The sequence below is a fragment of the Sarcophilus harrisii genome, chromosome 4, assembly GCF_902635505.1.
Source record: "Sarcophilus harrisii chromosome 4, mSarHar1.11, whole genome shotgun sequence".
Classification (NCBI taxonomy): Eukaryota; Metazoa; Chordata; class Mammalia; order Dasyuromorphia; family Dasyuridae; genus Sarcophilus; species Sarcophilus harrisii.
Window position 1 is genome coordinate 101,888,344 of NC_045429.1, and position 26,849 is coordinate 101,915,192.

Genomic DNA, 26,849 nt, shown 5'->3' on the forward strand with positions numbered 1-26,849 from the left:
GATGTAAATCTTGTGGAGCTATATTATTAAGTACATGTACTTGAACTAGAGAACTAGAATCACCATGCTAAACTAGATAACCATTGTCTCATCAATTCCACTGTCTTGACACCTTGTAATAATCCTTGTTTTAAGTACAGAGTTCTGGCCCATATTATATTTACAATATTGTTGTTATTACAGAAATCGTTTTCCTGGTTCTACTCACATCAGTAGATGTGCCAGGGGGGAAAAATAGTCTTGAGTTATTTTTTTGAATGAGAGATCATGAGCCTCCAAGAGCTTATGTTTATGTTTTTTGAATGAGTTCATACATATCTCCCCAGGTTTCTCAGATACCACCCTCTTCATTATTATCACAATAGTATTCTATGACATTCATATACCATAATTTGTTCAGCCATACTCCAATTGATGGGTAGTCTCTCAGTTTCTAAATCTTTGTCATCCTTATATAAATATGTTTTGACCCATGGATCCATTTCTTCTTTCTAAAATAAAATCTTTTGGGGATATAGACCCCCAAGTTATTTGGGGTCTATATTATTGGTTCAAAGGATACATACAGTTTGATAGCTGTAGAAGATATTTCCAAATAGCTTTCCAATTCACAATTCCATCAACAATGTATTAATGTACTTATTTTTTCAGTGCTTCTCCAGCATTTTTGCTTTTTGTCAGCATTTCTAATGTGGTTATGAAGTAATACTTCAGAGTTGTTTTAATTTTCATTTGTTTAGTTATTAGTGATTTAGAGCATTTTATATAACGATTGATTGCTTGAATGTTGTCCATTTTAAAGGTGAGTTTATTCCATTTTATGAGTAAATTTATTCCATTCGTAATCACAGGTATTATTAGTAATTGTGTTCTTTTCCTCCATCATATTCTTTCACTCATTTCCTTCTTTTTGTTTCTAATTCCTTCTTTAAGAGTTTTTCTTGCTTCTGACCAATTCTTTCCTCAATTTATCTTCCCTCTTATCCTCTTATTTTTCTTTAATCTCCTCTACTGCCATTTGCTGTGCTCAGGCAGATAAACAAACATATTATATACTTGATGAAAATTACTGCACAAAAAATGTTTGTGACAGCCCTTTTCATAGTGGCAAGAAACTGGAAACTGAGTGGATGCCCATCAGTTGGAGAATGGCTAAATAAATTATGGTATATGAATGTTATGGAATATTATTGTTCTATAAGAAATTATCAGGAGGATGATTTTAGAAAGTCCTGGAGAGACATAAACTGATGCTAAGTAAAATGAGCAGAACTAAGAGATCATTGTACACAGTAACATCAGTATTATACAATGATCAATTCTGATGAACGTGACTCTTTCCAACAATAAGATGATTGATGCTAGTTCCAATGATCTTGTGACAAAAAGAGCCATCTACACCCAGATAAAAGACTGTAGGAACTAAATGTGGATCACAACATAACATTCTCATTCTTTTGTTGTTCTCTTGCATTTTGTTTTCTTATTTATTTACTTTCTTTTTCGTCTGATTTTTTTTAATGCAGCAAGAGAATTATATAAATATGTTTATACATATTGGATTTAACATATATTAGGTTGCTTGCCATGTAGGGGAGAAGATGGGAGGAAGGAGGAGAAAATCTGAAACACAAGGCTATACAAGTGTCAATGTTGTCAAATTATCCATGCATATGTTTTGAAAATAAAAAGCTTTCAAAAATTAATAAATAGATAAAAAGAAAATCACTGCACAATTGCCCCTTACTTTTCCCTACTTTGTTAACTGAACAAGACTAAAAAAAATTTAATTTTTAATAACCTTCATATAAATAATACATATTGATAAGATAGAAGGCATAAAGACAATTTAAGGTTTATTGTTCCCCCAGAAGAATACAACAAATCAAAAAAAACCTAAATATCATACTGCAAGAAAATAATACATGAGAACTACCTAGAACTTCTAAACATAAAAACAAAATACCAATTGAAAAAATCTACAGATCACTTTCAAAAGGAAAAAAAATTGTGAAATACATAATGATAAAATTTTTAATAATTTTATTAAGAAACAATGCATTTTGCAAGTGACCAGGAGAAAGAATTTGAAATATAAAAAAAGGAAATCCAAATAACACAAGGTTATTCTGTAGCCACCAGAAAATGTAGGAGAGAAAGATATATTTTAAAGAGCAATGGAGCTTATGCATTCTGAGGTGATATATTCTACAAATCTAAACTTAAACCATAAATGAAAAAAATATGGCTTTGATAATAAAGATGCTTCTAAAACATTTCTAGAAATAAAAACACCTGCACTACATTGTAAACAAATACAGAAATCAAGAAAATTAAGAAAAGCCAACAGAGGGATCATTATGAGATTTTTTTTCTAAATATTCACTAGGAGATAAGGTAGAAAAAAAAAGTCAAATAGAAATGATAATAAAATGCCTGGAGCCAAAAGATGGAAAATCTTATTCATGGGACAGCCAGTAGGCCAGTATCAGTGGATCAAAGAGTGGGTAAGATACCAGTGTGGAGAGAAATAAATAAGACTGGAAAGGTAGAAGAGGACAAGATTAAAATGGCCTTTGAATACCAAACAAAGCATTTTATATTTGATGCTGAAGGCAATGGGATGCCACTTGAATCTATTGAATATGAAATGTAGGACTTTAGGGGTGTATACATGACATGATCAGATCTGTGCTTTAGGAAAATTGCTTTAGCAGCTGAATGGAGGATGAATTGGAGTGGAGAGAGACATAAGGTAGTCAGATCTATCAGTAGGCTATTAGTTCTGGCATAAGTGATGTGTTTATAAGAAGCACACTTTAAAAGCAAACAAACATAAAATGAAACTGAGGGGCTTAATAAAATTGTTCTATGCAATGAGAGTCAAAAAAATTGCAGGAGTTGAAATAGTATAGAGGGAAAAGAGATACCAGGACAGAGTCTTGGGGGGATTCCCACTGGTAATAAGCATGATGAGATGGCTAAAAATTCGGCAATAGGAATCTGAGGAAATCAGAAAGAAGAGAGCACATGACACTGAAAGGAGATGAGGATTGAGAAAAGGACATTATTTTTGTCAATTAAAAGATCATTAATAACTTTGGAGAAAACAGTGTTGGTTAAATGATGAGGTCAGAAGGCAGGCTGCACAAAGTTAAGAAAAGAGGGAGAAGAAAGTGAAGGTACCTATTGTAGAGAGTGTTCTCCAAGAATTTAACCACAACTATAAAATGTGCATAATAATAGCACTGAACTCTCAGAGTTATCCTGAGGATCAAATGAGAAAATATTTGGGGAAAAAAGTGCTTAGCACAGTGCTCCACTAAATTTCCATTTTTCCATAAACACTCCATAACACAAGAAGATTCTACCTAAATCCATAAATCTCCATTTCATTCTACTTGTTTTTGTAAAAAGTGCATAATAAATTCCACACATTCCTTTCAAAATTCTTCTGCTTGTATGTTCTTACTTCTATTCTTTTCTTCATATTTTTGAAAAGGGGGCAATGGTCATACTTTTCTTCCATATTATTGCTAAACCTTCCTTTTCTATCTTCCACCCCTATTAAAAATCAAGAGAAAGAGAAATACGAAGATAGGGACTTGGGTGGGATTAGAGGTATGAGAAATGGCAGCAGCTAGTGTAGATTTCCTTTGCTGCTGAAATGTATCTCTGAAATTTGCAAATTTTGCTGTTGATACAGAATGAAAAATATTTTTTTTTTAAAAAAAGAGACCCATAGAAGACTTTGAGAATTGATACAGAATAAAATAAACAGAAGCAGGAAAATAATATATACAATAAATTTATATGTAGAAGGAAACATAAAGATCATTTAATCTCATGTCATTCTACAAATGAGGAGCATTAAGTAGCAGAACTAGAATTTAACACAGGCTTTCTAATTTCAAATCTAGCATTCTTTCCACTGTAGTGACCAGTTATAAATACTAATCTCAAATCAATATAAAGGACAATAAGAATCGGAGTATTAAAAAAAGTCTTTCATAGGAAAATCAATCATTTAATTTTTAATATAATAACTTTGGAACTACATTAGTAAATACTGGGGGGACAGATTCTTAGAAAGACAAATAAGAAAAATTGTTCAGTACTGGAAGGAAGTGAAAACAGTAAAACAGTGACTAAATCTATGACCAGTGATTAAAATTTTTTAATATATATAATACACACCTACATACATATATGTCTTTGTGTATCTGCATGTCTGTGTATTATATGTGAATGTGTGTATATATAAACATATATATATATATAATATACATATATGAGCGTTTTTTAAACTAAAAAAATTCTCTTCCCTATCCCCCAAAAAGATCAGCTCAACCAAAAGTATTCATTAAGAAAGAGCAGATGAGTCAGGGACAGCTAGAGTTTCCCACTACCATTACCACTGCCCCTGCAAAGGCACTTGCATATATGCACCTATTTATTACAATTGCTGGTGACGATGATGAGATAGGACCCTGTTAGCATAGCTGATAACATCTAGGTATATTGTTGTTGCACTTCTGGTCTCTGCTGGAATGACCAGGTCCTTGTTCTAGTACCCTGTAGTTAAACAACTTGGGGTCAGAGATATTAAGGTAAAAAACGAAAACATGTAAATCCATGGGTTCTATTGAGAGGAATAAGAACCCAAAAGAAGAGAGTTTCTCTCTGTCTACTTCCTATGGAACGAAGGAAGGAGTAAGAGTTATCTGTAAAATGTTTTATATTCTGGAAAGTCCCTGAAAATGTTCTCCACTTTCAAGTTCAAGTACTTGAATTACATAATATTCTTTATGTCCCTAAAAACTGGAAATACTGCTAGACAATGTAAAAAGTATTGATATTGGCTTGGGGGAGGGGAAGAAGAGGGGAAAGTGGGAATAAGGAAAGGGAAAAGACAAACTATACACACTGCCCATAGTAAAGGATTCTAAGGTAACAAAGATTCTTTTCATTTTCTTTTTAGTTGACCATTCCCTAAGGCCGAATTAATCTTTATTGATTGTCTTAAATCTGACCTGGAAGCTACTATTGTTGATTATGTCACCATGGTACCTTGGCCTTCTAGAAGGGGAGGAAATTTCTTCTTTACAATCATTTTCAATAACTTCTGAATGAACTCAGTGTTGAGGGTCCAGGCTGGAAACCCCCAAACAGAGCAGTTCCTCTTTGTTTTGAGATTAAGCAAACTTTTATTCACAAATTTCCAGATCTCTAAACTCAAGGCCAAAAACTCCAGATGAAGGAAAAATAAACTAGTAGCCCACTAGTGTAATACCTACACTCCATTTTCAGAATGGGACACAGAAAACCAGAAATAAGTTTTCAGATTAATAAAATTTTTGCATTAAAAGAAAATGAGATTTGCAAAGTTAGATGTCTGGAAAAACTTTCTTCTCTTATGGTAGTCTCTTTTCTATGCATCATGTATCAACATCTACTTTATTACCTAAATTTGGCACTTTCTGAGTAAGTAGATTATTCTCACTTGAACTACTGGGCTTAGTCATGGTTTTAAATATATATTACAAATATATTAAATATTCATTATATATAATATATTTCAAAAATATGTATATGTATATATATCTATGTATATGTATATCCAAATATGTATATATTTGGAATGAAAATGTATCAGGATGCATTGTTGGTGGAGTTGTAAACGAATCCAACCATTCTGGAGAGTAGTTTGGAACTATGCTCAAAAAGTTATCAAACTGTTCATACCCTTTGATCCAGCAGTGTTATTACTGGGCTTATATCCCAAAGAGATTATAAAGAAGGAAAGGGACCTGTATGTGCACAAATGTTTGTAGCAGCCCTCTTTGTAGTGGCTAGAAACTGGAAACTGAATGGATGCCCATCAGTTGGAGAATGGCTGAATAAATTGTGGTATATGAATATTATGGAATATTATTGTTCTGTAAGAAATGACCAACAGGATGATTTCAGAAAGGCCTGGAGAGACTTACACGAACTGATGCTGAGTGAAATGAGCAGGACCAGGAGATCATTATATACTTCAACAACAATACTATATGATGACCAGTTCTGATAGACCTGGCCATCCTCAGCAACAAGATCAACCAAATCATTTCTAATGGAGCAGTAATGAACTGAAATATCTATGCCCAGAAAAAGAACTCTGGGAGATGACTAAAAACCATTACATTGAATTCCCAATCCCTATATTTATGCCCACCTGCATTTTTTATTTCCTTCACAAGCTAATTGTACAATATTTCAGAGTCTGATTCTTTTTGTACAGCAAAATAACAGTTTGGTCATGTATACTTATTGTGTATCTAATTTATATTTTAATATATTTAGCATCTACTGGTCATCCTGCCATCTGAGGGAGAGGGTGAGGGGGTAAGAGGTGAAAAATTGAAACAAGAGGTTTGGCAATTGTTAATGCTGTAAAGTTACCCATGCATATAAACTGTAAATAAAAGGCTATTAAATAAGTAAATAAATAAACATTTTTTAAAAATTTAAAAAAAGGAAAAAAAAAAGGAAAATGTATCAGGAGAGTGATGTTTATATTAAAAATTAAATGCAGAAATTCTTTTTTAAGACTTTTATGTGGACTGTGAATTCATCATATTTTCTAGACATGAGGCAAAAAAAAATAAGATGGAAAGCAAGCAAGACATGTGACAATCAAGTTGCAGAATTCCATGAAGACTGACAGTCAGGTTCTGAAGAATTTTAAAATAATAATGGTGATGGAAAACATTGTACACAGTAACAGCAACATTATGTGATGATCAACTTGAGCAGATGCTCTTTTCAGGAATATAGTGATTGAAAACAGTTCTAAAATTCTCATAATAGAAAATGCTATCCACATCCAGAGAAAAAAATCATGAAGTCTGAATGCAAATCAAAACATACTGTTTTCACTTGGTTGGTTTTTTTTCGGGGGGGAGGGGTTGGTCTTTTTTTCTTATGGTTTTCCTTTTTGTCCTGATTTTTCTTTTACAACGTAACTACTGTGGAAACATGTTTAATGTGATTATTAGACATGTATAATCTATATCAGATTGCTTGCCATCTTGGGGAAGTGGAAGGGAGGGAGAAAAATAAGTATGAAATTCAAAATTTTGTAAAAGTGAATGTTGAAAACTATTTTTGCAAGTAAGTGGAAAAAATAAAATATTAATTGAGGAAAATAATGATTAGATGATGATGAAAACTAGAATTTATATAGTGCTTAAGATGTGCAAAGTACTTTACATAAGCTATCTCATTTGATCTTCATAACAACCTGCTAATGTGCACAGTATTATTATTCCTATTTTAGAGATGAGGAAGGAAGCTGAGGCTGACAGTAGTAAAATGATTTGTCTAGGTTACATAGCTGGGAAGTAGTGGTGGCAGGTTTTGAACTGGGGTTTCCCTGATTCCAAGCCCACTGTTCTATGCACTGGGGCACAGTATTAGGGAATGTAGTAACCTTAGAGTTTGTATAGTTAGCAAAGTAACTACTGATGGCTGTGGGATAAAGTAAGTGGCAGGCAAGGGAGTAAATAGTAGAACTTTGAGCAAACTTAGAAAAGGTAGAAATGTGAGATTCTGATCAATGGGTAGACTCACCTGAACCTGAAATGCCCTGAACTTTAAGGAAACTTCCAAGAGGAGTTTTCTGAAGATATTTTAGAAGTAGAAAGCTACTTCAAATGAGTTGCCCCTTCTTTTCCTCTTCCTAACACCTTAGGAATGGAGAACCATATATCAAAATCCAATGGTTCTTTCTTTCTGAAGTCTAAATTTCCTTCTTCATGATAACTTGCACCATGGCGACTATCTCCCTTGGTGTATAAGGGGCTAGCTTTTCTCTCCCTCAGATAGCTTATAACCCTCAGACCAGGACAATCATTAGAGTAGTGAAAACAGAAACTGTCCTCAGAAACAGGATGAGTCACAGTCCCAAATCTTTCACAAATCACTGTACCCCTAGAAACCTACACTTGCCTATATCAGCAGTAGTTCTAAATAGAAATGCATATGTTCACATTGTAAGCCTAATCCAGATTTTTAAATTCTAAAATTCTGTAAGAAGGATGGTTATTACCAAGTATAATGTCTAGCATTATACTATATAAGTTTCTGTATGCAAGAGCAAATGGTCTCTATGCCAAAGACTCAGTAATGGTCATTTGCAAATGCAGCCCAGGAAAGGAAAGAGCAGACGCATTATCTTATTTGACTAGGATGAACTCAGATCTGGGTTTCACTTTGCAAAGGACAGTCCCCCATATATCCCCAGACTTATGAAAGGACCTAATTGATGGCCTATTGGTAGTTACTGTAACCTGGATTTCTGATTTCCAGTCATGTGCTCATTCAGTTTCCCTAAATATGTATGCAATCTAAACACATGTGCATACTTGAACATTTCAAAATTCTGTAATTTCACTTTCTCTATGCATGTAGATCTTAACCTAACTATACCTCAAGGGTCAATCTTTATGAGTTACTGTGACCAAAGGAACTTGCCACTTGGTAGCTAATCTTCTGTTGAATAAGCTTGAATAGGATAGGCTGATCCTCAAATGAAAGACACAGTCAGTCTCTTTGGTGACTGTTCTCAAAGCCTTTCCAGTTTGCCTATACTCCCCCTGTAATCTCTAAGGACCCAGCTTCACCTTGGCAGTATGATGAACAGAAGAAATAGAATTTCAGTTAAAACTCATTGATCATGGGAGTGTAGATTTTTAGCTGGAAGGGACCTTTGATGTTATCTGGTCCAACTCTCTTTATTTTACAAATGAGGATACTGACACAGAATAGTTAAAACATGCTTGGGTTATAACTTAGAATCCTAAATATAGAACTGAATAAGGTCATAGAGATTATAAAGCACTCTCTTCATTTTACAAATCAGTAAACAAGGGCCCCAAAATGTCAAGAAAAAAATCATGATATACAAGAGCCAAAAATCAGACTCCTTTCTCAAGACCCAATTAGTCAGTGGCATATTCATACCCGGGGACCTCTGAGTCCAAGTCCACTTTATTCTCCAAGGATGCACACACAAATAGAACTTAGAACGGTGATTTTTGAGAAGTGCTCAATAAAAGTAAGTAGAATGACTCTAAAATTATTTTGGGATGTGAACATGGTATAATGCAGTGGTGTCAAACACAAATAGAAACCCAGGCTACTAAACTATACATGAAAATCCCTGTGGACTATATAATGATATAAAAAATCACATATTAATGTTATCTGTTTAATTGTTGTTTTCATTTATTTTGTAATATTTTTGTTTGTTTGTTTGTTTTTGCTGAGGCAATTGGGGTTAAGTGTCCAGGGTCACACAGCTAGGAAATGTTAAATGTCTCAGATCAGATTTGAACTCAGATCCTCCTGACTTCAGGGCTGGTGCTCTATCCACTGCACAACCTAGTTGTCTTTATTTTGTAATAGTTTCCAATTACATTTTAATCTGTTCGGGAGCATTTAGGGCTCCGTGGGGCCCAAACCAGAAGAGACAGAGACGTGGTTTAACTCTGGCATATTCATGTTGTGTGACCCAAGGCAAACACTTAGCCTCTCAGAGGTTTATAAAGTTTTCTAAGTGATGGAGAAAGTGTCAATCTGTACTGGGCGAGGGAAGCTCCTCTCTTGAGAAGTCCCCAAAATCAAGTAAATCAGTGCCCCTATTTCTAATTATCTTTTTATACAGAAGGTGTGCAGAACACTCTGGAGAGTTTAGTGGTTTGCAGACTGAAGAATTAGAAGGCCCGAGCTCAAGCCCTGCCTGACGCCGGGTCGCAATATGAGTTTGGATTCTTAAACGTTGCTTCGCTGAGAGCAACATCTTGGCAGATTATGCAGCATCTTCCTAAAGCGGCTTTTCCTTTCCCATCCTGCAAAAGCCCTGGCTCAGAGTACAGCTAAAGCAAGCCAAGCAGCGCCAGCTTCTGAGTGGCCGGCTCCTTTCCGAGAAAGAGCCAATGGAATGAGAGCCGAATCCCGGAGAACCAATCACAGTACTCTTCGCCACGATCCGCTGCGGGAGGGGAGGAGGAGGGGGTGGAGGAAGAGTTGTTGGTCTGGCTTCACGCCTGATGCAACCTCAATTTAAATGAGGCCCGGTGAATGCCTGGAGCCTCTGAGCATCTTTCCTGTCACCTGTCTCCTTGCGGTCAGACCTTGAGACCTCGCCGGGGCGACCAGCATGGGCGCCGCTCTGCTCCTCTGGGGCTTGTTGGCTCTCCTCACGCCGGGCATCTGCGGTGAGTAAGGAAGGCGTGGGTAAGGCTTCGAGGCGCTAGCCAGCACTACGGAGCACGAGAACTCGGTCTCGTCCTCAAGCGCGGCTCAGCTCCTGCTCCCTCTTCCCTCCTCCCCCTCACCAGGGGTTTCTCCACGTAGCCCTCCTCCTCGGTCCCACCCCCTCGCTCTCCGCTGGCTTCGCTGGTCCTTCTGCTGGTCCCTGCAAAGATAGGACTGGGAGGCGCAGGTAGTGGCAGGCACATTCCCCAAAGCCAGGGAGCTCTGCAACACCTGCTTAAGTGCCTTGGTCTCGAATGGCCTCGTAGGTCTCTTCCAGCCCAGTCCCTCTCCTCCCGAATTTAGGGCTTTGTTTAGAGTTTAGAGCACTGGAATTGGCAGTCCGACATATTTGGGCTTATTAGGGAAATCAACATACATTTTGTGCCTGGCATTATTTCTGTGACTATACAGGCTTCTCGCAGCCCTTAGATTAGGTTGTTTTCCTGTCCAGTAAAAAGGAGGGAAACTGATTTCTTGCTCCATATTATTATGAAGGAGTAAGTATTGGCCGCAGAATTTTGATCTTATCAAATACTGGAATAAAGAATGAAGAATGAAATTTTAAACCTCAAATATTTGGAATTGGAATAAATCAAAGAGCGTAGTTATCTCAGCGTTGTATTTCTTTAATAGTAAAATGCGTACCAGATGGTCTCATCCAGCTTTTGCGAAACTATTTCTGTTACTCTAATTCGAGTGAATCATAACAATTCAAGAATTTCTCAAGAAAGTGAAAATTAGCTAATTTTGAAATAAGGGTTGTTGTTTTAGTGTCACTCTTCTGGGACCCCCATTTGTGGTTTTCTTGGTAGAGATACTGGAGTGGTTTGCCATTCCGTTCTCCAGCTCCAGCATTTGACAGATGAGGAAACTAAGGCAAACATGATAAAGTGCCTTGCCCAAGATCAGGCAACTAGTAAGTATCTGAAGCCAAATTTGAACTCAGGAAGATTCATCTTTCTGACTCCTAGCAGGGGATTCAGTCCACTGAACCATCTAGCTGACCCTCTTGTAGTTAGGTAATAATAATTTATTACATTATTTTACATGAGTAGTAATAAGAGCTTATATGAAGATAGTATAACTTTGAAAATTTTAAGGAAATAAGTAGGGGAGATTGTGATCATAGAAATGGCAGGACTTAATTAAGCAAGCCACTTAATGAGATTTAGTATACTGTACTTCATTTGGTTCTGAATCGTCTTCCTCCTATTTTTGTGTCCTTTGCTGACATCTTCCTAGCTTTAAATTTATGGGTTATTCCCCAAGATTCTTAACTCTGCATATGTACTTACTCCCTTAGAGGACTTACCCAGGCAAAGATAAATAACAATGTTCATTCAGTAATGTGCTTGGGATTTTACATCTGTACCTTCTGTACAGATGATTCCTAGGGAAAACAAACATCTATTAAGTACCCACTATGTGCCAAACACTTAATACTGGGGATGACAAAAAAAAGCCATACTATGGTCCTTTTAACCTCAAATAGCTTCCAGTACAATAGGGTAGAGAATACACAAACATCTATGTACATACAAATTGTTTACTGTGTAAATAGGACATGATCCTAAAGGGAAAATATGAGGAGCTGATAAAAAGGGGTAAAGTTAGAATGAAGGAAAGTCTCAATTTTTTCCTCTGTAAAATAGAGTCTGGATTAGATGATTCCCTGCAGTCCTTAATGTTCTGTGAATTTGAAATTATACCATGGCAGTAAATATTTAAGGGATATTGTATATGTATAATATATATATATATATATATATATATATATGTTTGTTTTGGGAGCCACTGTGGGTTTCTTTATTCCTCCTTCCCCAATAATCCAATGAAATGAGGTTAAAGTAAACATCCAGGAAACAGTGTCACAAAAGGCAACAGGTAAGCTGAGTCATAGAAAAGAAGTCATAGAAAAGAAGAGGGACAGTATAGTCACTTTGCCTTACCTGGTTGATTTAACTACATGCCAAGGAGAAGCCACCAATCTCCAACAAGTGAGCAGCATGAAAAATTTATGAAGGTTATAAAAATAGAGTGAATATAAATCTGGTTCCCAATAATGAAACTTTACTTAGAGATGGAGTTTTTCTCCCTTCCCGTAAAAGGGGCAAATTGAAAAAGGAAATTGCACAAGTGTGATTTCAGGTATTCATACTGGTCAGTAAAAGCATTTCTGGTCTTAGTCTATTGCCCTTAATACTTTCAGATTTGTTTGGTGGGTGGTGGTGTGGAAAGGAGGGGAAAAGTTTACATTTTTGTATTCAAATATATTACTATTCTAGAAGAGCTTCATAAATGCTTCAGCAAAGCATATAGTAGCTAGGTGCTTTTCCTTCTCTCAAATCACTGTCAGATTTGGTAGAACCAATGATTACTATTATTTTATGACAAGTTTTTTTCAAGACTTGAGCCCAGCCTTGTCCTTTTTGAGTTTGGGTTCTTCTAAGAAGTGCCTGGGAGAATGATTTCTTCTTGCTTTTAACACATCTTAACCGCATAGACAAGTTTCCTAATCTGTTTCCAAGGTCTAGTGACCCAGTCAGACAGGCCATTGGTGTTCAAAACAATTGCTTTTATTATGGCACATTTGAACATACTCATGGGAAGGTATAAGGTCTGCAATGAGGTACCAAATTAAAAAGAGAACAGAAGCAGCTGGATGTTGATGTTATAGTGGACAGTCCTAGGCTGGAGTCAGGAAAAACTGAGTTCAAATTAAGCCACTGTATCTTTTTATTTTTTATTTTAATAGCTTTTTATTTTTCCAAATACATGCAAAGATAGTTTTCAACATTCACCTTGGCAAAATCTTGCCTTCCAAATTTTTCTCCCTCCTTCCCTCCACCCATTCCCACAGACAGTAAGTAATTCCATATGGGTTAAACATGTGCTCTTTTTCTGAACTTATTTCCATATTCATCATGCTGCATAAGAAAAATCAGATCAAAAGGTGAAAGGGAAAAAACCAAGCACACAAGAAAAAAAAGTTGAAAATATTATGCTTTGATCCATATTCAGTCTCCATAGTTTTCTCTCTGGATGCGGATGGCTCTTTCCATCACATCTATTGGAATTGCCTTGAATCACCTCATTGCTGAAAAGAGCCAAGTCCATCACAGTTAATCATCTTCACATGTAGTTGCTGTGTACAGTGTTCTCTTGGTTTTACTCACTTCACTTAGCATCAGTTCATATAAGTTCTTCCAGAATTTGTTGAAATCAGCCCTGCTCATCATTTTCAATAGAACAATAATATTCCATTACATTCATATACCATCACTTTATTCAGCCATTCCCCAACTAATGGGCATTCACTCGGTTTCTAATTTCTTGCCATTACAAAGAGGGCTGCTTACAAACATTTTTGCACATGTAGGTCCTTTTCCCTTTTTTCCCCTCCCAGTGTTTTACCCACATCTCCTCCAACAGTTATCATTATCTATAATGTGGGATACTAATGCATTGCTGGTGGAATTGTGAAATGATCTAGACATTTTGGAGAGTAATTTGGAACTATGACCAAAGGGCTATCAAACTGTGTATATCCTTTGATCCAACATTGTGACTTCTGGGTCTGTAGCCCAAGGAAATTATAAAGAAGGGAATTTTCCTAGGATTGTTGAGAAGATTCCATGATATAATATTAGTAAAGTACTTACCACAATGCCTGGTACATAATGAGTGCTTAATAAAAGCTGGTTTTCTTCTCTCATTCCTTCCTTCCTGACACCTTAAGTCTAAGACATGCAAAAAGAGGGTGAAGGGAGGAAGATTCACAGAAAAAAGATAAAAGCAAGTCTCTGTCCCCAGAAAGAGAGTAGTAATAACTTGTGCAATGGTCTTTAAACTTTTTCCAGAAGGATAAGGGGGTCATTAGTAGGATGGATGAGAAGCTTCCTTAAAACTTGATACACCCAGATTCAACCAAGCTCTTATCACTCTTCCTCACCTTGATCCCAGAGCAGCTCAAACACAGTATTGAATTTTATAAGGAAATGGTGGATGGTGGTGTGTGATTTAGGTGTGACTAGTTTCTCACCCCTAATATCATATGAAGGAAAAGATACTGGGGAAAGGATAGTAAGGTAGGCAGGGACATAGAAGCTCCCAGAAAAGGACAAGGTAGGGAGAGAAGAGATGGAACGAATGTTAAACAGTAGGAATATGTTTAGAGGAGAGAAAACTTGCTGCAAATGAGTCTTTCAGATATCAAAAAAATGTATACTGACATACATAGTTTAGGTTTTATTTCATTACCTAAAGGCACCCAATCCTAGTTTTTCATATTAAGTTAGTAGCTATCAATAGATTTTTGCTGGGCTCTCACAGGAGTGTCTGTAATAACTACAAAGTAACATAGTCTTGGCACAAAATAAATATCAATAAATGTTCATTGACTCGCTTTGCTCAATGAGCTTTTAGTTTAATAATTCTATTAAAGACGCAGTCTGCTTGTGATACATCATAGGAGGTCAATAAGCAATATTAGAAGGAAGTTCGTTGTGGAGATACCAAGTTTATGGGACTTTTTTCCTTTTCAGAAGTCACATTGCTAGTTTAGAAAGCTACCTCTAAACTTTGGTTCAGAGCACTCTGGAGCCAAACTTGAGCCTGCCTCAGTTACATTAACACTTGAAAGTTTACAAGTTACTTCATACTTTTTCTCATTTGATCTTCACAGTAACCTTATAAAAAGATACCACAAGTATTGTTATCCTCATTTTAAAGATAAGAAAATAAAGCCCATGAACATGCTTATGATCACAAAGTAAATGCCAGAGACAGGATTCAAATCCCCAATTTTCCTGACTTCAAGCACATCACTCTTCTCTACTTTACCAAATTGCATAGTAATTATATAGATTTATAGATATTCATATAGCTGCACATGCTCCTTCAATAGGTTCTATTCCCAAATGTACTTGAATCTCTCAGTTTGCCTTAAAAAATTTTATATAGATTTCTTCACATTGTTTTCTAGGATGATGGTTGTCTAGGTAAATTTTTCTTCATGGCAAATTCTCATTCCAGAACTTAAAGTTACTAAAGTTATAAAGCAGGAAGCTTAGTCTTCCAATGTGAAGAAGCTAACAAGCATTATTGTATGTTGTCTTGGTCTCTAGGTCAATGTCTCTCCCCACCAAGATTAAATTTTGCAAGACCAAAATATAACTCCAAATCTGTATTTGACATTGGTTATGCTTTGACTTTTGAATGTCTCCCTGGATACATGTCAAAAATATTTAAAATCACCTGCCTCAAGAACTCAACATGGTCCAGTGTAGATGACAACATATGTAAACGTAAGTAATCACAGATGTGATAGATCTATCAACTCATATAAATGAGTTAAAATTTTCAAATTGTGAATGTATGTTTAATTTGTTTCCCCAAAGTCTTTAGACTTTCTATTGTTTGTATTGTTTTCTAAAGGCATATTGAAAATGAAAATTTCAGTAAGTAGGATTATGTTGCTCAGAGACTTATTAGGCTTCAAGAATGAGACTGAGCTGATAAGTTATTATCCCATTCAGTTGTTTGAGTTTCTGAATCAGAAGGTTCAGCTTTTGCCTAGTAAAGATGAGGATTGAGCGGGGCATTGAATTGCTTAGAGCTCTTTGATTGGAGATTAATGTTCCTTTCTTGTCCACATGCCCCTCTTCCCAAGGTCCCAAATTGACTTTTGGCTTGTTCTCTGTTAAGGAGAAAGATACTTTATGGGAACAAGGTTCCCATACCTTATGGTTATTGAAGTTAAAATTATGGAAGACAGCTCTTTGAATGTTCCCTTTCTCTGGGCATGAGAAATTCAACAAGCTCAATGTGGGAATGATATGGTCTATCTGGTTTTAAGTAACATTTTAAAGAATGGTTTAGCTGTTAAGTAGATTTTGTCAAAATGATAAAAACTTTATGGCAGTCAGGTGGATGGGCTGGCTGGTAATTTAGCAACGTTCAGGCTGGAACTTTATTTATATAGAAACAAAGACATTCCCAGCCCCAAATCATTTTTCTTTCTTATAGGTAGATCATGTAGGACTCCTGCAGAGCTCCTCAATGGGAAAGTGCAAATAACAAATGCCCAGTTTGGTTCAACAATTAAATATTCTTGTGATGACGGGTGAGTTTTTGGTCAATATCTATTGTAAGTATAGGAATTAGGAAAAAAAGTCAAAGCCCCTATCTCTTAGTCTTGGGGGCATGAACTATTGGCATATAAAAAAGTAGAAAAGGAAATAAATGATTTAAAACTTTCTCTAACCCTTTCCTACCAAGACAACTCCTCCATATCTTCTAGTTCAAGGAATCTTAACCTTTTTTGTATCACAGGTTTTTTTGGTAGCCTGATACAGCCTTTGCACCCCTTCTCAGAATAATGTTTTCTAAATGCATAAAACCAAATTACAAAGGAAACCAATTATATTAAGTTACAGTTATAAAATTTTTTTTAACAAGTTCACAAACCCCTCCTGCTATAGAAGGCAGAAAATACATCATATGTTAAACTATAGGCTTAAAGTAGTTAGAAATGCCTTAGTTGCTTCTAATGATCTTGAGCTTTTGATCCTTCTTTGGATTGACTCTGTTTTTTATTATTTAATTTTATTTTATTTTCAATTAACAAACTTATATTTGTCCTACTATTTCCATCTACCCCACTAGAAAAGAAAAAGGAAAAGAAAACTCTTGTAACAAATATATATAGTCAAGCAAAACAATTTTTTTCATTGGGCCATGCCCAAAATATATGTATCGTTCAATATAGTGAATATGTGATTTCTAGGTGGGTAACATTATTCTTCATCAGTCCTCTGGAATCATGTTTATCATTGTATTAATCAGAGTTCTTACATTTTTAAAGCTATTCAGTTTTATAGTGTTCTTGTCTTTATGTCAATCGTTCTCCTGATTCTGCTCACTTCATTCTTCATCAGTTCATACAAGCCTTTCCTGGTTTCTTTGAAACCATCCTTTTTGTCATTTTGTATGATACAGTGGTTTTATACTATATTCACATATCATACTTTATTCAGCCATTCCCCTGCTGATGGATACCTCCTGACATCCTAATTCATTGTCACCACAGAAAGTAGTTTTAAATATTGTTGTGCATAAAGTACTTTCCTTCTTTTTTCTTGTCTTTGGGATGTAGGCCTAGTAGTAATATTCTTGCATCAAAAGATATGAGGCAGAATTTTGTTGGACTAGTTTTTATAAGATCTTTTCTCATATTATAATCTTTCAGAACTGGAGACTAGTTCTGTTCTATGTTATGATCTTAGGAGGAAAGTTGTATATTTATAGTGTTATCTTGGCTTGGAGTAATCATTTCACATATACTTTCTAGGTACCAACTTATTGGCCACTCATCCAATCAGTGCATCATCTCAGAAAATACTGTCATTTGGGAGAATGAAGCACCTCTGTGTGAAGGTGAGTAAAAATAACATCCATGGACTTTGTTTCATTATATTTGGTTCTTTCTGCATGGGAATGAAAAAGGATGTACAGAAATCAAAGTCTACTTACCGTGAAGGCCTTATTGCTTCCTGCCCCTGAGATACAGAGGTATGTTCTACTCAGGATACTCCCTTTTGGCTTACTTATCTTCCACTCACAAGAAAGATCATAGGGCTAAATGAAAGCTCAAAAATAAATCAATCAAATTAAGTCAGCTTTATTCCATTCTGGAGGCATGACTTGTCTAGAAGGTGATCTGACATTTATTTATCACTTAAGAAGTAGCCTGATCATTTGGTACTTACCTTAGTTTTACTTAATATTTTTATTTTTCCCAGTTACATATAAAACAGTTTTTACATTTGTTTTCAAAACTTTGAGTTTCATATCCTCTTTTTTCTTCCCCATCTTCCCATTAAGAAGGCACATGTGAAATTATGCCAAACATTTTCATAAAAATCATGCTGTGAAAGAAAACTTAGATCTCTCCCCGCGTCCCCCCAAAATCCTTTAAGACAAATAAAGTAAAAAAAAAATAGTATGCTTCAATCTGTATCCAAACACAATTAGTTTTTTCTCTCGGTATGGAGCATTTTTCATCATAGGTCCTTCAGAATTGTTGTGGATCATTGTATTGCTCAGAATAACAAAGTCATTCACAATTGATCATCCCACGATATTGCTATTACTTTGTTCACAGTATATTTCACTTTGCTTGAGTTCATAGAGGATTTTCCAAGTTTTTATGAGAGTATCCTGCTCATCATTTCCCACAGAATAATAATATTCCTTTATAATAACATACCACAATTTATTCAGCCATTCCACTATTGATGGTTATTCAATCAATATATGATTCCAATTTATGATACTTTGCCCTGAGAAGACAGCTATTATAAATATTTTTGTGTATATATATATAGGTCCTTTTCCTTTTTAAAAAAAATCTCTTGGGTTTTATGCCTAATAGTGGTATTGTTAGGTCAAAAGATAAGCATGTTTTTATAGTTCTTTGAGCATAATTCATATCTTTTGATCATTTATCAATTGAGAAATTGCTCTTACCTTGTTTTTATAAATTTGACTCCATTCCCTATACATTTGAGAAATAAGGCCTTCAGAGAAACTTGCTTCAAAATTCTTTTCACAATTATAATTGCTAATTGTATTTCTGCTCCATTTGCTTTATTTTTTCTCTCTCTCCTTTCACCCTGATATCCTCAAAAGTGTTTCCCTACTGACCACTCCCTCCCCTAACATGTCATCTCTTCTATCATCTTCCCCTCTTCCTATATCCCTTTCCCCTCCTACTTTCCTGCAGGCTAAGATAGATTTCTATATCCATGTTGAGTTTGTATGTTATTTCCTTTTTAAGCCAATTCTGATGCAGGTTCACTTATTTCCCCTCCCATCCCTTTTCCCCTCCACTGTAAAAACTTTTTCTTGCCTCTTTTATGGCAAATAATTTATGACATTCCACCTCTCCCTTTTTCATTTTCCCAGTATGTTCCTCTTTCATTCCTTAATTTTATTGTTTTAGATATTTTCCCTTTATATTCACCTCATATATGCCATGATAATGAGAAAATTCTTGTGAGTTGCAAGCATCCCATATAGGATGTTAACATATAAATCTTATTAAGCCGCTTATGATATCCCTTTCCTGATTACCTCTTTATGCTTTTCCTGAGTCCTGTTTTTGAAAATCAAATTTTTCTATTCAATTTTGGTCTTTTCATCATAAGTGCTTGAAAGTCCTTTATTTCACTGAATATTCACCTTTTCCCCTAAAGAATTATACTTAGTTTTACTGAGTAGATGATTCTTGGTTGTAATTCTAGCTCCATTGCTCTTTGGAACTTCATATGCCAAGCCCTCTGAACCTTTAATGTAGAAGCTGCTAAATCTTGTATTATATTGACTATGGCTCTACTATATTTGAATTGTTTCTTTCAGGATTCTTGCAATGTTTTCTTCCTGACCTGGGAATTCTAGAATTTGACTATAATATTTCCTAGGAGTTTTCATTTAGAATCTCAGGAAGTGATCAGTGGATCTTTCAGTTTCTATTTTCTTGAAAGATGATGTGTAGGCTCTTTTTTTTTTTATTGTGGTTTCAGAGAGACCAATAAATTTTTAATTATTTCTCTTGGATCTTTTTTCCAGGTCAATTTTTTTCCCACTGAGATATTTCACATTGTCTTCTATTTTTTCATTTCTTTTGGTCTCATAAAATCATTAGCTTCTCTTTGCTCAATTCTAATTTTCAAAGAATTATTTTTCTCAGTGAGCTTTTACACCCCCTTTCCCATCTGGCCAATTTTGCTTTTTAAGGCCTTCTTCTCCTCATTAGCTTTTGTATTTTCTTTTGCACCACTTTCTCTTACCAATTTTTTCTCTCTTTTACTTGATTTTCAAAATCCATTTTGAGCTCTTCCATGGAGCTCTTATTTTTCTTGGAGACTTTGGTATAGGAGCTTTGACTTTATTATCTTTTTTCTGTGTCTGTGTTTTGAACTTCCTTGTCACCATAGTAACTTTTTATAGTCAGAATCTTTTTTCTGTTGTCTACACATTTTCCCAGCCTATTATTTTGCTTTTAGCTCTTTATTAAAGTAGAGCTCTGTTGATTCCTCGGTCTTAGTAAAGAGATTTCCTTTGAGCTGAGGCCTTTGGAAGCTGCCTCTGCCCACAACCACTCCTGGTTTCACAAGGCCCTCTCACTCTATTGACAAACCTTTCCTGCTGACCTTTGGTGTTGGTTGTCTCTGGGCTGGGAGATCTGTTAACTGCCACTAATTCAACAGCTCCTATTGTTTCTGCTTTTCAGGGGAGGAGTGTGTGACTAGGGCTGGGGCTGGGGCTATTCTGGTGTGACCTTTGGTGGGACTGCCCACTGACTCCACAGACTTTTCCTATTGACTTTCCAAGTTTGTCTTTGGCTGGAAAATTGTTCCACTCTTTCTTTTTGTGTGTTCTGACTCTCTAAAACTTGCTTAGAGACATTCTTTAAAAGAATTTGGAGGGGTTTGAGGGAGAGCTTGGCAAGTCCCTGTATTTCTCCATCTTGGCTCTGCCTCTCCTCCACTGGTCTATTTGGTACTTTTCCAATGGGGAGGAGATAGACAGGGGCCAGCATGCTGTATATTTTAGGTGAAAATGTGAAAAGCAAAATGTGGTAAAATTCAAATTTTGTTTTCAAAGAGAAAAGATGAAATGCCCAAGAGAGTGCCATTCTCTATTCTCTCTCCAGTTATTCGTTGTGAGCTACCTCCAGCCATTCCCAATGGAAGATATAAAAGCACTAATGAATATTTTCACTATGATATGGTAGTATCCTATGAATGTAATACTGGACCTAAAGGAGAAAAGCTATATGACCTGGTGGGTAATAAAACATTATACTGTACTAGCAAAGACAATAAAGTTGGAATCTGGAATAGTCCTCCACCTCAATGTATTACTCCAGTCAAGTGCCAGACCCCACTAATTGCCAATGGAAGAAATGTGAGGAACTGGAGACATACCTTCACATTAAATGATGCTGTGGAATTGGAGTGTAACCCTGGCTTTACTATGAAGGGCAGCAAAGTAGTGCAATGCCAGAGCAACAGCCAGTGGAAACCTGCATTGCCAGTATGTTTCAAAGGTAAGTTTGCCAGAGCCTTTGGGAATTTGGGAAGGAGGTGAACTTCTTGGACTGGGAGATAGAGATAATTTTCAGGCCAGGAAGAATGAAAAGCAAGAAAGTCAAATGGTTATATTTTCAGGAAATAGCTTAAAAATGAAAAGCTTTCCTAAATAATGTTGAGTAACAATAGCTGAATGTAGACAAGAAATGGAAATCTAAATTGAGAAAGTCCTTTATTTCATCGAATATAGTATTAATATGTAATTCATTATCTGTATAAATCTAGGGAGGTCAATGGAAAATAAGCCAAAAGAACAGATATAAAAATTTGTTTTTCCCTCAGCAGAATTAATTCCCTGATAAAGTTTTTGTTCAAGAGAAAAATAATGTAAGTTTGCATTTCCTGAGCTCACACCTCAGGAGCTTTTGTATAAGTTTGCAGCTAAAATCAGATTTTGATTGAAAGGGACGCCACAAATATGTCCTTTTTTAATGAAAACTCTTTCTGTTCATAAAACAGAATATGGCTATTTGGTAAAGACTTAGAAGGACTGTGAAAACAATTCAGTACTCTTAGAACACTGGCTTTTTCCTTTTGGATATGAGAAATTTGAGCTTATAAACTGATGCTATTTCTCAAATATCAAGATAAAAAAAGCAAACCATTAAATGGATTAGAAACTTCTTAATGAATAATCAGGAGGACGAAGTGCCCCCAGGTAGAACTTCAGGCCTAGACTAGCATGTTTTTCTTTCCTTTCATCCACCCCAAAAACTTCATTTGGAGGAAGAGTATTCTCCTATAACAGCTAACAGCATCTTTTCTTCTTGCTTTTTCTTCAGGGTGTCTTCCACCTGAGAAGATCTCCCATGGTAACATCAGCAGTACTAAAGACTCTTTTTCCTTTGGAGATATTGTATCCTATGTTTGTGAGCCTGGCTATTTTCTCAATGGAACTGCTTTGATTAAGTGTATAGAACCTGGGAAATGGAACTCCAAAACTCCTAAGTGTGAAGGTGCTTAGAACTAGATTATCTCTTGGGAATCTCTTCTTTTTGTTTCTTACTTGCTGGTCTCATCCCTTTCTTGTTCTTCTAGTGAAATCATGTGAGAATTTATTGGATCAACTTCCTAATGGCCATATTATTTCTCCTGGTCCACCAAGCCTTGGATCAAAGGTTTCCTTTGTTTGTGATGAAGGGTGAGTGTTAAATCGTCTGAGTCCTGGATACTATGCTTACATGTAGCAGTTTGGGAGCTTTGCAAAGCAAGTAATGATGAAGATTCTTCCTCTTCTTTTCTTCCCCTTTCTTTTCTGTCCTTGGGGAGAAAAATAACTTCTGTTGTCTGCTAACCACTATCCACTAACTTATTTTCAGTGCTAACTTCTCTTCAATGTTGTGTGAAATGTATTGAAGACAAAAATCGACTATTTACCTAAACATACTTTGTTTTCAAGTCAAGCTGGGAATTGTTCTGTCTGCTGTTACTGTGGGGATGTAAATTTAAGAATATATTAGAATAAATTACTCCTAACAGTGAAAATAAGTGGGCTTAAGTTGGGGCAAGAGAGTCATTGAAAATTGTACAGAATTGAACTGAATACTGGAATTGGCAAATATATATGATCAAATGTTTTCTTTTCCAGCAGTGAAGACTCTTCTCTGTAGTTGAGGTTTGATCTTGTGATCTGTACATAATTCCCTTGTTCTCTAGGTTCTGGTTAAATGGCAGCTCTTCTAGTACATGTGTCCTAAGTGGAATGACAGTCTTGTGGAATAATAAGATTCCTGTCTGTGAACGTGAGTAGAAGCACAAATCAATCCTTGAGATTCTTTTCCTTGCTTTTGAGGGGCACATTTTTACTACATGCATATATATCTCCTGTCAATGTATCATCCATTTATAATCTCATATATATATAATATATATATATAAATATATAATTTCAAATATAATATTTGGCAAATAAATGTGTCACTCTTCATTTTTCAAACTAAGACTATTGTGGAAAAGTTGTCCTAATGTCAAGATCCCTAGTTGTCCTATGTCAAGATACTCTAGCTGCTGCCTTTTATGCTACATATATGGGGCAGCTCAGTTCCTTTGCCTTTTATGTAACAATTACTCATGAAGCCAAAGGGAATCTGGCTGTAATCATTGATACTGAGAGTTCTCTGCAACTTTTACCTAATTAATTAAAGGAGTAAGATATACAGAAAAAACAGCAAACTATGTCTGTCTGGGGGGTGGGGGGAGCAGATAAACAGAGGATGTAAGGTCATTGTCAGTATTTGCTGGTCAGCTTATCTATTATTTCATAAGCAACTGCTTGACCTACTGATTCTATAGTATAGTAAATAAATGGAAACTGATTTTAGATGATTTTGTTTTTCATGGAATAATTTTTGTTTGAAATTAAAAAAAATAAATTGCTGTCTCAAAGCTGTCTTGGAAATTCTTTCCTTAATTCTAACTTTCTGTGATAATGAGTTTTTTAAGAAACTACATTAAAGACAAGGCCTTTGGTAGTTGAAAATTAATAATGCAAGGAAGAGAGGAAACAAGAAGAATCAGGAGAGATATGCAAACTAGAAACTCAAGCTTCTTCCTTAGGGGCCATATGACTTGCACTTAAACCTTAGTTTACATTTTTACATTGATTAACATGAGTCATTATTTTATATTTAAAAATCTATAAATATTAAGACAGATGATAGATATGTCAGTTTTCAGCACCAAGGTAGGTTTCTTTTTGAGTAGCAAAATTTAGATTATGGCAAAACTTGAACTTGATACACTTAATTTATGTTCCTTGTTTCTCTTTAACCCCTTTAGGGATCCTTTGTGATTCCCCTCTTCCTATCAGCAATGGTAGACTTCCAGTCCTTCCAGTCCTTCCTGGGAATAAAGTTCCCTATGGGACTACAATAAGATATAGCTGTTTCAAGTCATTCCGTATGATTGGAACCAGAAATACTATTTGCACAAGTAAAAATCAAGTGAGTGGAGTCTGGAGTGAACCTGCCCCTCGGTGTGAAACTTACAGTAAAACTACTCTTTGTCCTGAGCCAAAAGTCTTAGACAGACATCTAAAGTTGAGGTCCCGACCTCCATATCGACATGGTGACACCGTGATATTTGCCTGTGATACCAACTTTACATTAAAAGGCTACAGCACTCTCTGGTGCCAAGCAAATAACAGATGGGCACCATCATCAATGCCGACATGTGAGAGTGGTGAGTGAAAGAAAGAAATGGATGTGAATCACTTGGGGAAGAAGCTGAAGGGATGTTATTACTGATCAAGAGAGGAGTTTCTGTTCAGCCCCAATCCCATATCACACGTTAGAGAAAGGGGGGAGGGGGGAGGGTAAAGGGAAAGGAGTTACACATCCATATTGAGGCATTACTTTTCCCCAATAATAGCGAAGTGTATGCAGGGAGTCCAGTGTAATAGGGCCAGCTCCTTTGGGGGGGCAATCAAAAATAAATGGATTGATTATAAGACACTAAGTCCAAAGTGGGGCTTGTACAAAATAACACATGATTTTGTAATCTTTCAATCTAGGTCAATGTTGTAGCCAATGAGAATCTGATTTTAATTAATTAAATCTGCAGCTAGTTGTTAATGTCTAGCTTTATAACTATGTCACAGAGAACAATTTTCTGTGCCTAATTTCTGATGTTATTTTCTACCATATCCATTAAATGTAGGTAGGAAGGTACCTAAGAGTTACACTAGTCCAATTCATCTCTGAACAAGGATCCCTTTTTCAGTATACCTGCAGGTTATCCTCTAACCTTCACTTAAAAACCTCTAGTAAGTTAACCCACTACTTTCTGACACACCTGTTCACTTTTGGATAGCTTTTGGATTAGAAGGATTTTCTTTACATAAAGCCTGAATTTTGCCCCTCTATAATTTTTGTCCCAAGGTATGGGACAGAGAAATTTGAATATATATAGGAGTCTGTTGTTTCCTAAGTTATCTCAAAGAAAGATAAAATTTACTTGGTTTTAGACAGCTAGACACCATAGTATCTAGAACAAATCCTTTAATCAGGAAAATATGACTTCAAATCCTGTCAGACATTTTACTAATTGGTGACTTGGTGAGTGTGTCACTGAACTGAGGTCTGTCCCTGTATACACAAGTCTAAAATGGGGATCATAACAGCAACAATTACCAGGATTGTTTGGAAGATAAAATTAAACATTTATAAAGTGCTTTCAACCCTTAAGATGTAATATAAATGGCTTGTTATTGTATTATCATGTATTTTAAGGACAGTTATAAAATAAAACAAGGGAAGTGATCTAACAAAAGTCTAGTACATAACATAATTTGTTTTCATTCTTCTATTGTATAGGTGCAAACAATAACTATTGATTGATCCTTGAAAAGCAACTTTGTGAATTAATTGCCATTTATCCAAAATTTGTTGCTGTTTTTAATCATTTTTTGCTGAAATTCATTGTCATGTGACTATACAAACTAACAATTTTTATCTTGTGTGTATATGTATGTGTGTGCATAAAGATTTTTCATTAGAATGTCCTTCACCTCCCACAATTCCTAATGGTCAACCTAGAAATGGCCACAGTGGTCCAGTTGCTCCTGGCTTGTCTGTCACTTATAGCTGTGAACCTGGCTACATTCTTGTTGGAGAAAGGACCATTTGGTGTTTGTCTTCAGGAGTCTGGAATACCACTGCTCCCAAGTGTAAAGGTATAAAATGGTTTGGTCCTATTTCTTGAATTTCATCTGTGGCATTACTTGCCATATACTTAGCCCATTACTTTTTTGTTCATTTAGAGGCACTGTGTGATCCTTTGATAAAATTCCCCAATGGGCAGGTAGAGGAACCTTCACATCTACAGATTGGGGCAGTCATGACCTTTTCCTGTAATAAGGGGTGAGTGTGATGTTGTCTTGTGATTCAGAACACATGAACTGCATATGAACTGTGCTCACTGCAAAATGAATTCTTACAAAGACTTTTTTGGCTATGTTTTTGTATAATCTTTTCCATTGGGTTGCCCATTTCAGCATCCCTACCTTCTAAAACTTTCTGCATCTACTGGTTCCTTTCCTGCAGCCTCTTAATGTCCAAGTCTTTCTCATTTTACACCCTCCTACACATACATAGCATTAGAACCTGTCATTCCTTCAACTCACTAACCTACATTTCTCTGATACTTCCACTTGCTTTTTCACTTTCTTCCTAACACCTTGAAGTCTGGCTTCAGATTGATGTAAATTGTGTCCCCTTAACCTTTTTGGGGGGGCCCTCATGTAAACTGTGTCCGCTTTGGGGGAAGGGTGTTTCTGACTCTCAAACCCTCTCAGCACCCTTCCCAGACAACTCCCAGATAAGTAACCTCATTCAATTGGAAATCTGGGCCTGGGGCATAGTTAACATTCTCCATTGAGTGGCTCAAACT

General features: G+C 35.9%; 1 protein-coding gene across 1 annotated transcript in view; it reads left to right on the plus strand.

The window, feature by feature from the left end:
* Positions 1–10,012: 10,012 nt before the first annotated feature.
* Positions 10,013–26,849, plus strand: part of CR2 (complement C3d receptor 2) — a 53,157-nt gene continuing 36,320 nt past the window's right edge. Inside the window, exons 1-11 of the mRNA XM_031968576.1 lie at positions 10,013–10,265; positions 15,432–15,611; positions 16,333–16,429; positions 17,657–17,742; positions 21,023–21,418; positions 22,244–22,417; positions 22,500–22,602; positions 23,118–23,203; positions 24,240–24,641; positions 25,945–26,133; positions 26,221–26,320. Of these exons, the coding sequence (XP_031824436.1) occupies positions 10,208–10,265; positions 15,432–15,611; positions 16,333–16,429; positions 17,657–17,742; positions 21,023–21,418; positions 22,244–22,417; positions 22,500–22,602; positions 23,118–23,203; positions 24,240–24,641; positions 25,945–26,133; positions 26,221–26,320 (1,871 nt within the window). The 5' untranslated portion in view covers positions 10,013–10,207. The remainder of the gene's footprint in view (positions 10,266–15,431; positions 15,612–16,332; positions 16,430–17,656; positions 17,743–21,022; positions 21,419–22,243; positions 22,418–22,499; positions 22,603–23,117; positions 23,204–24,239; positions 24,642–25,944; positions 26,134–26,220; positions 26,321–26,849) is intronic.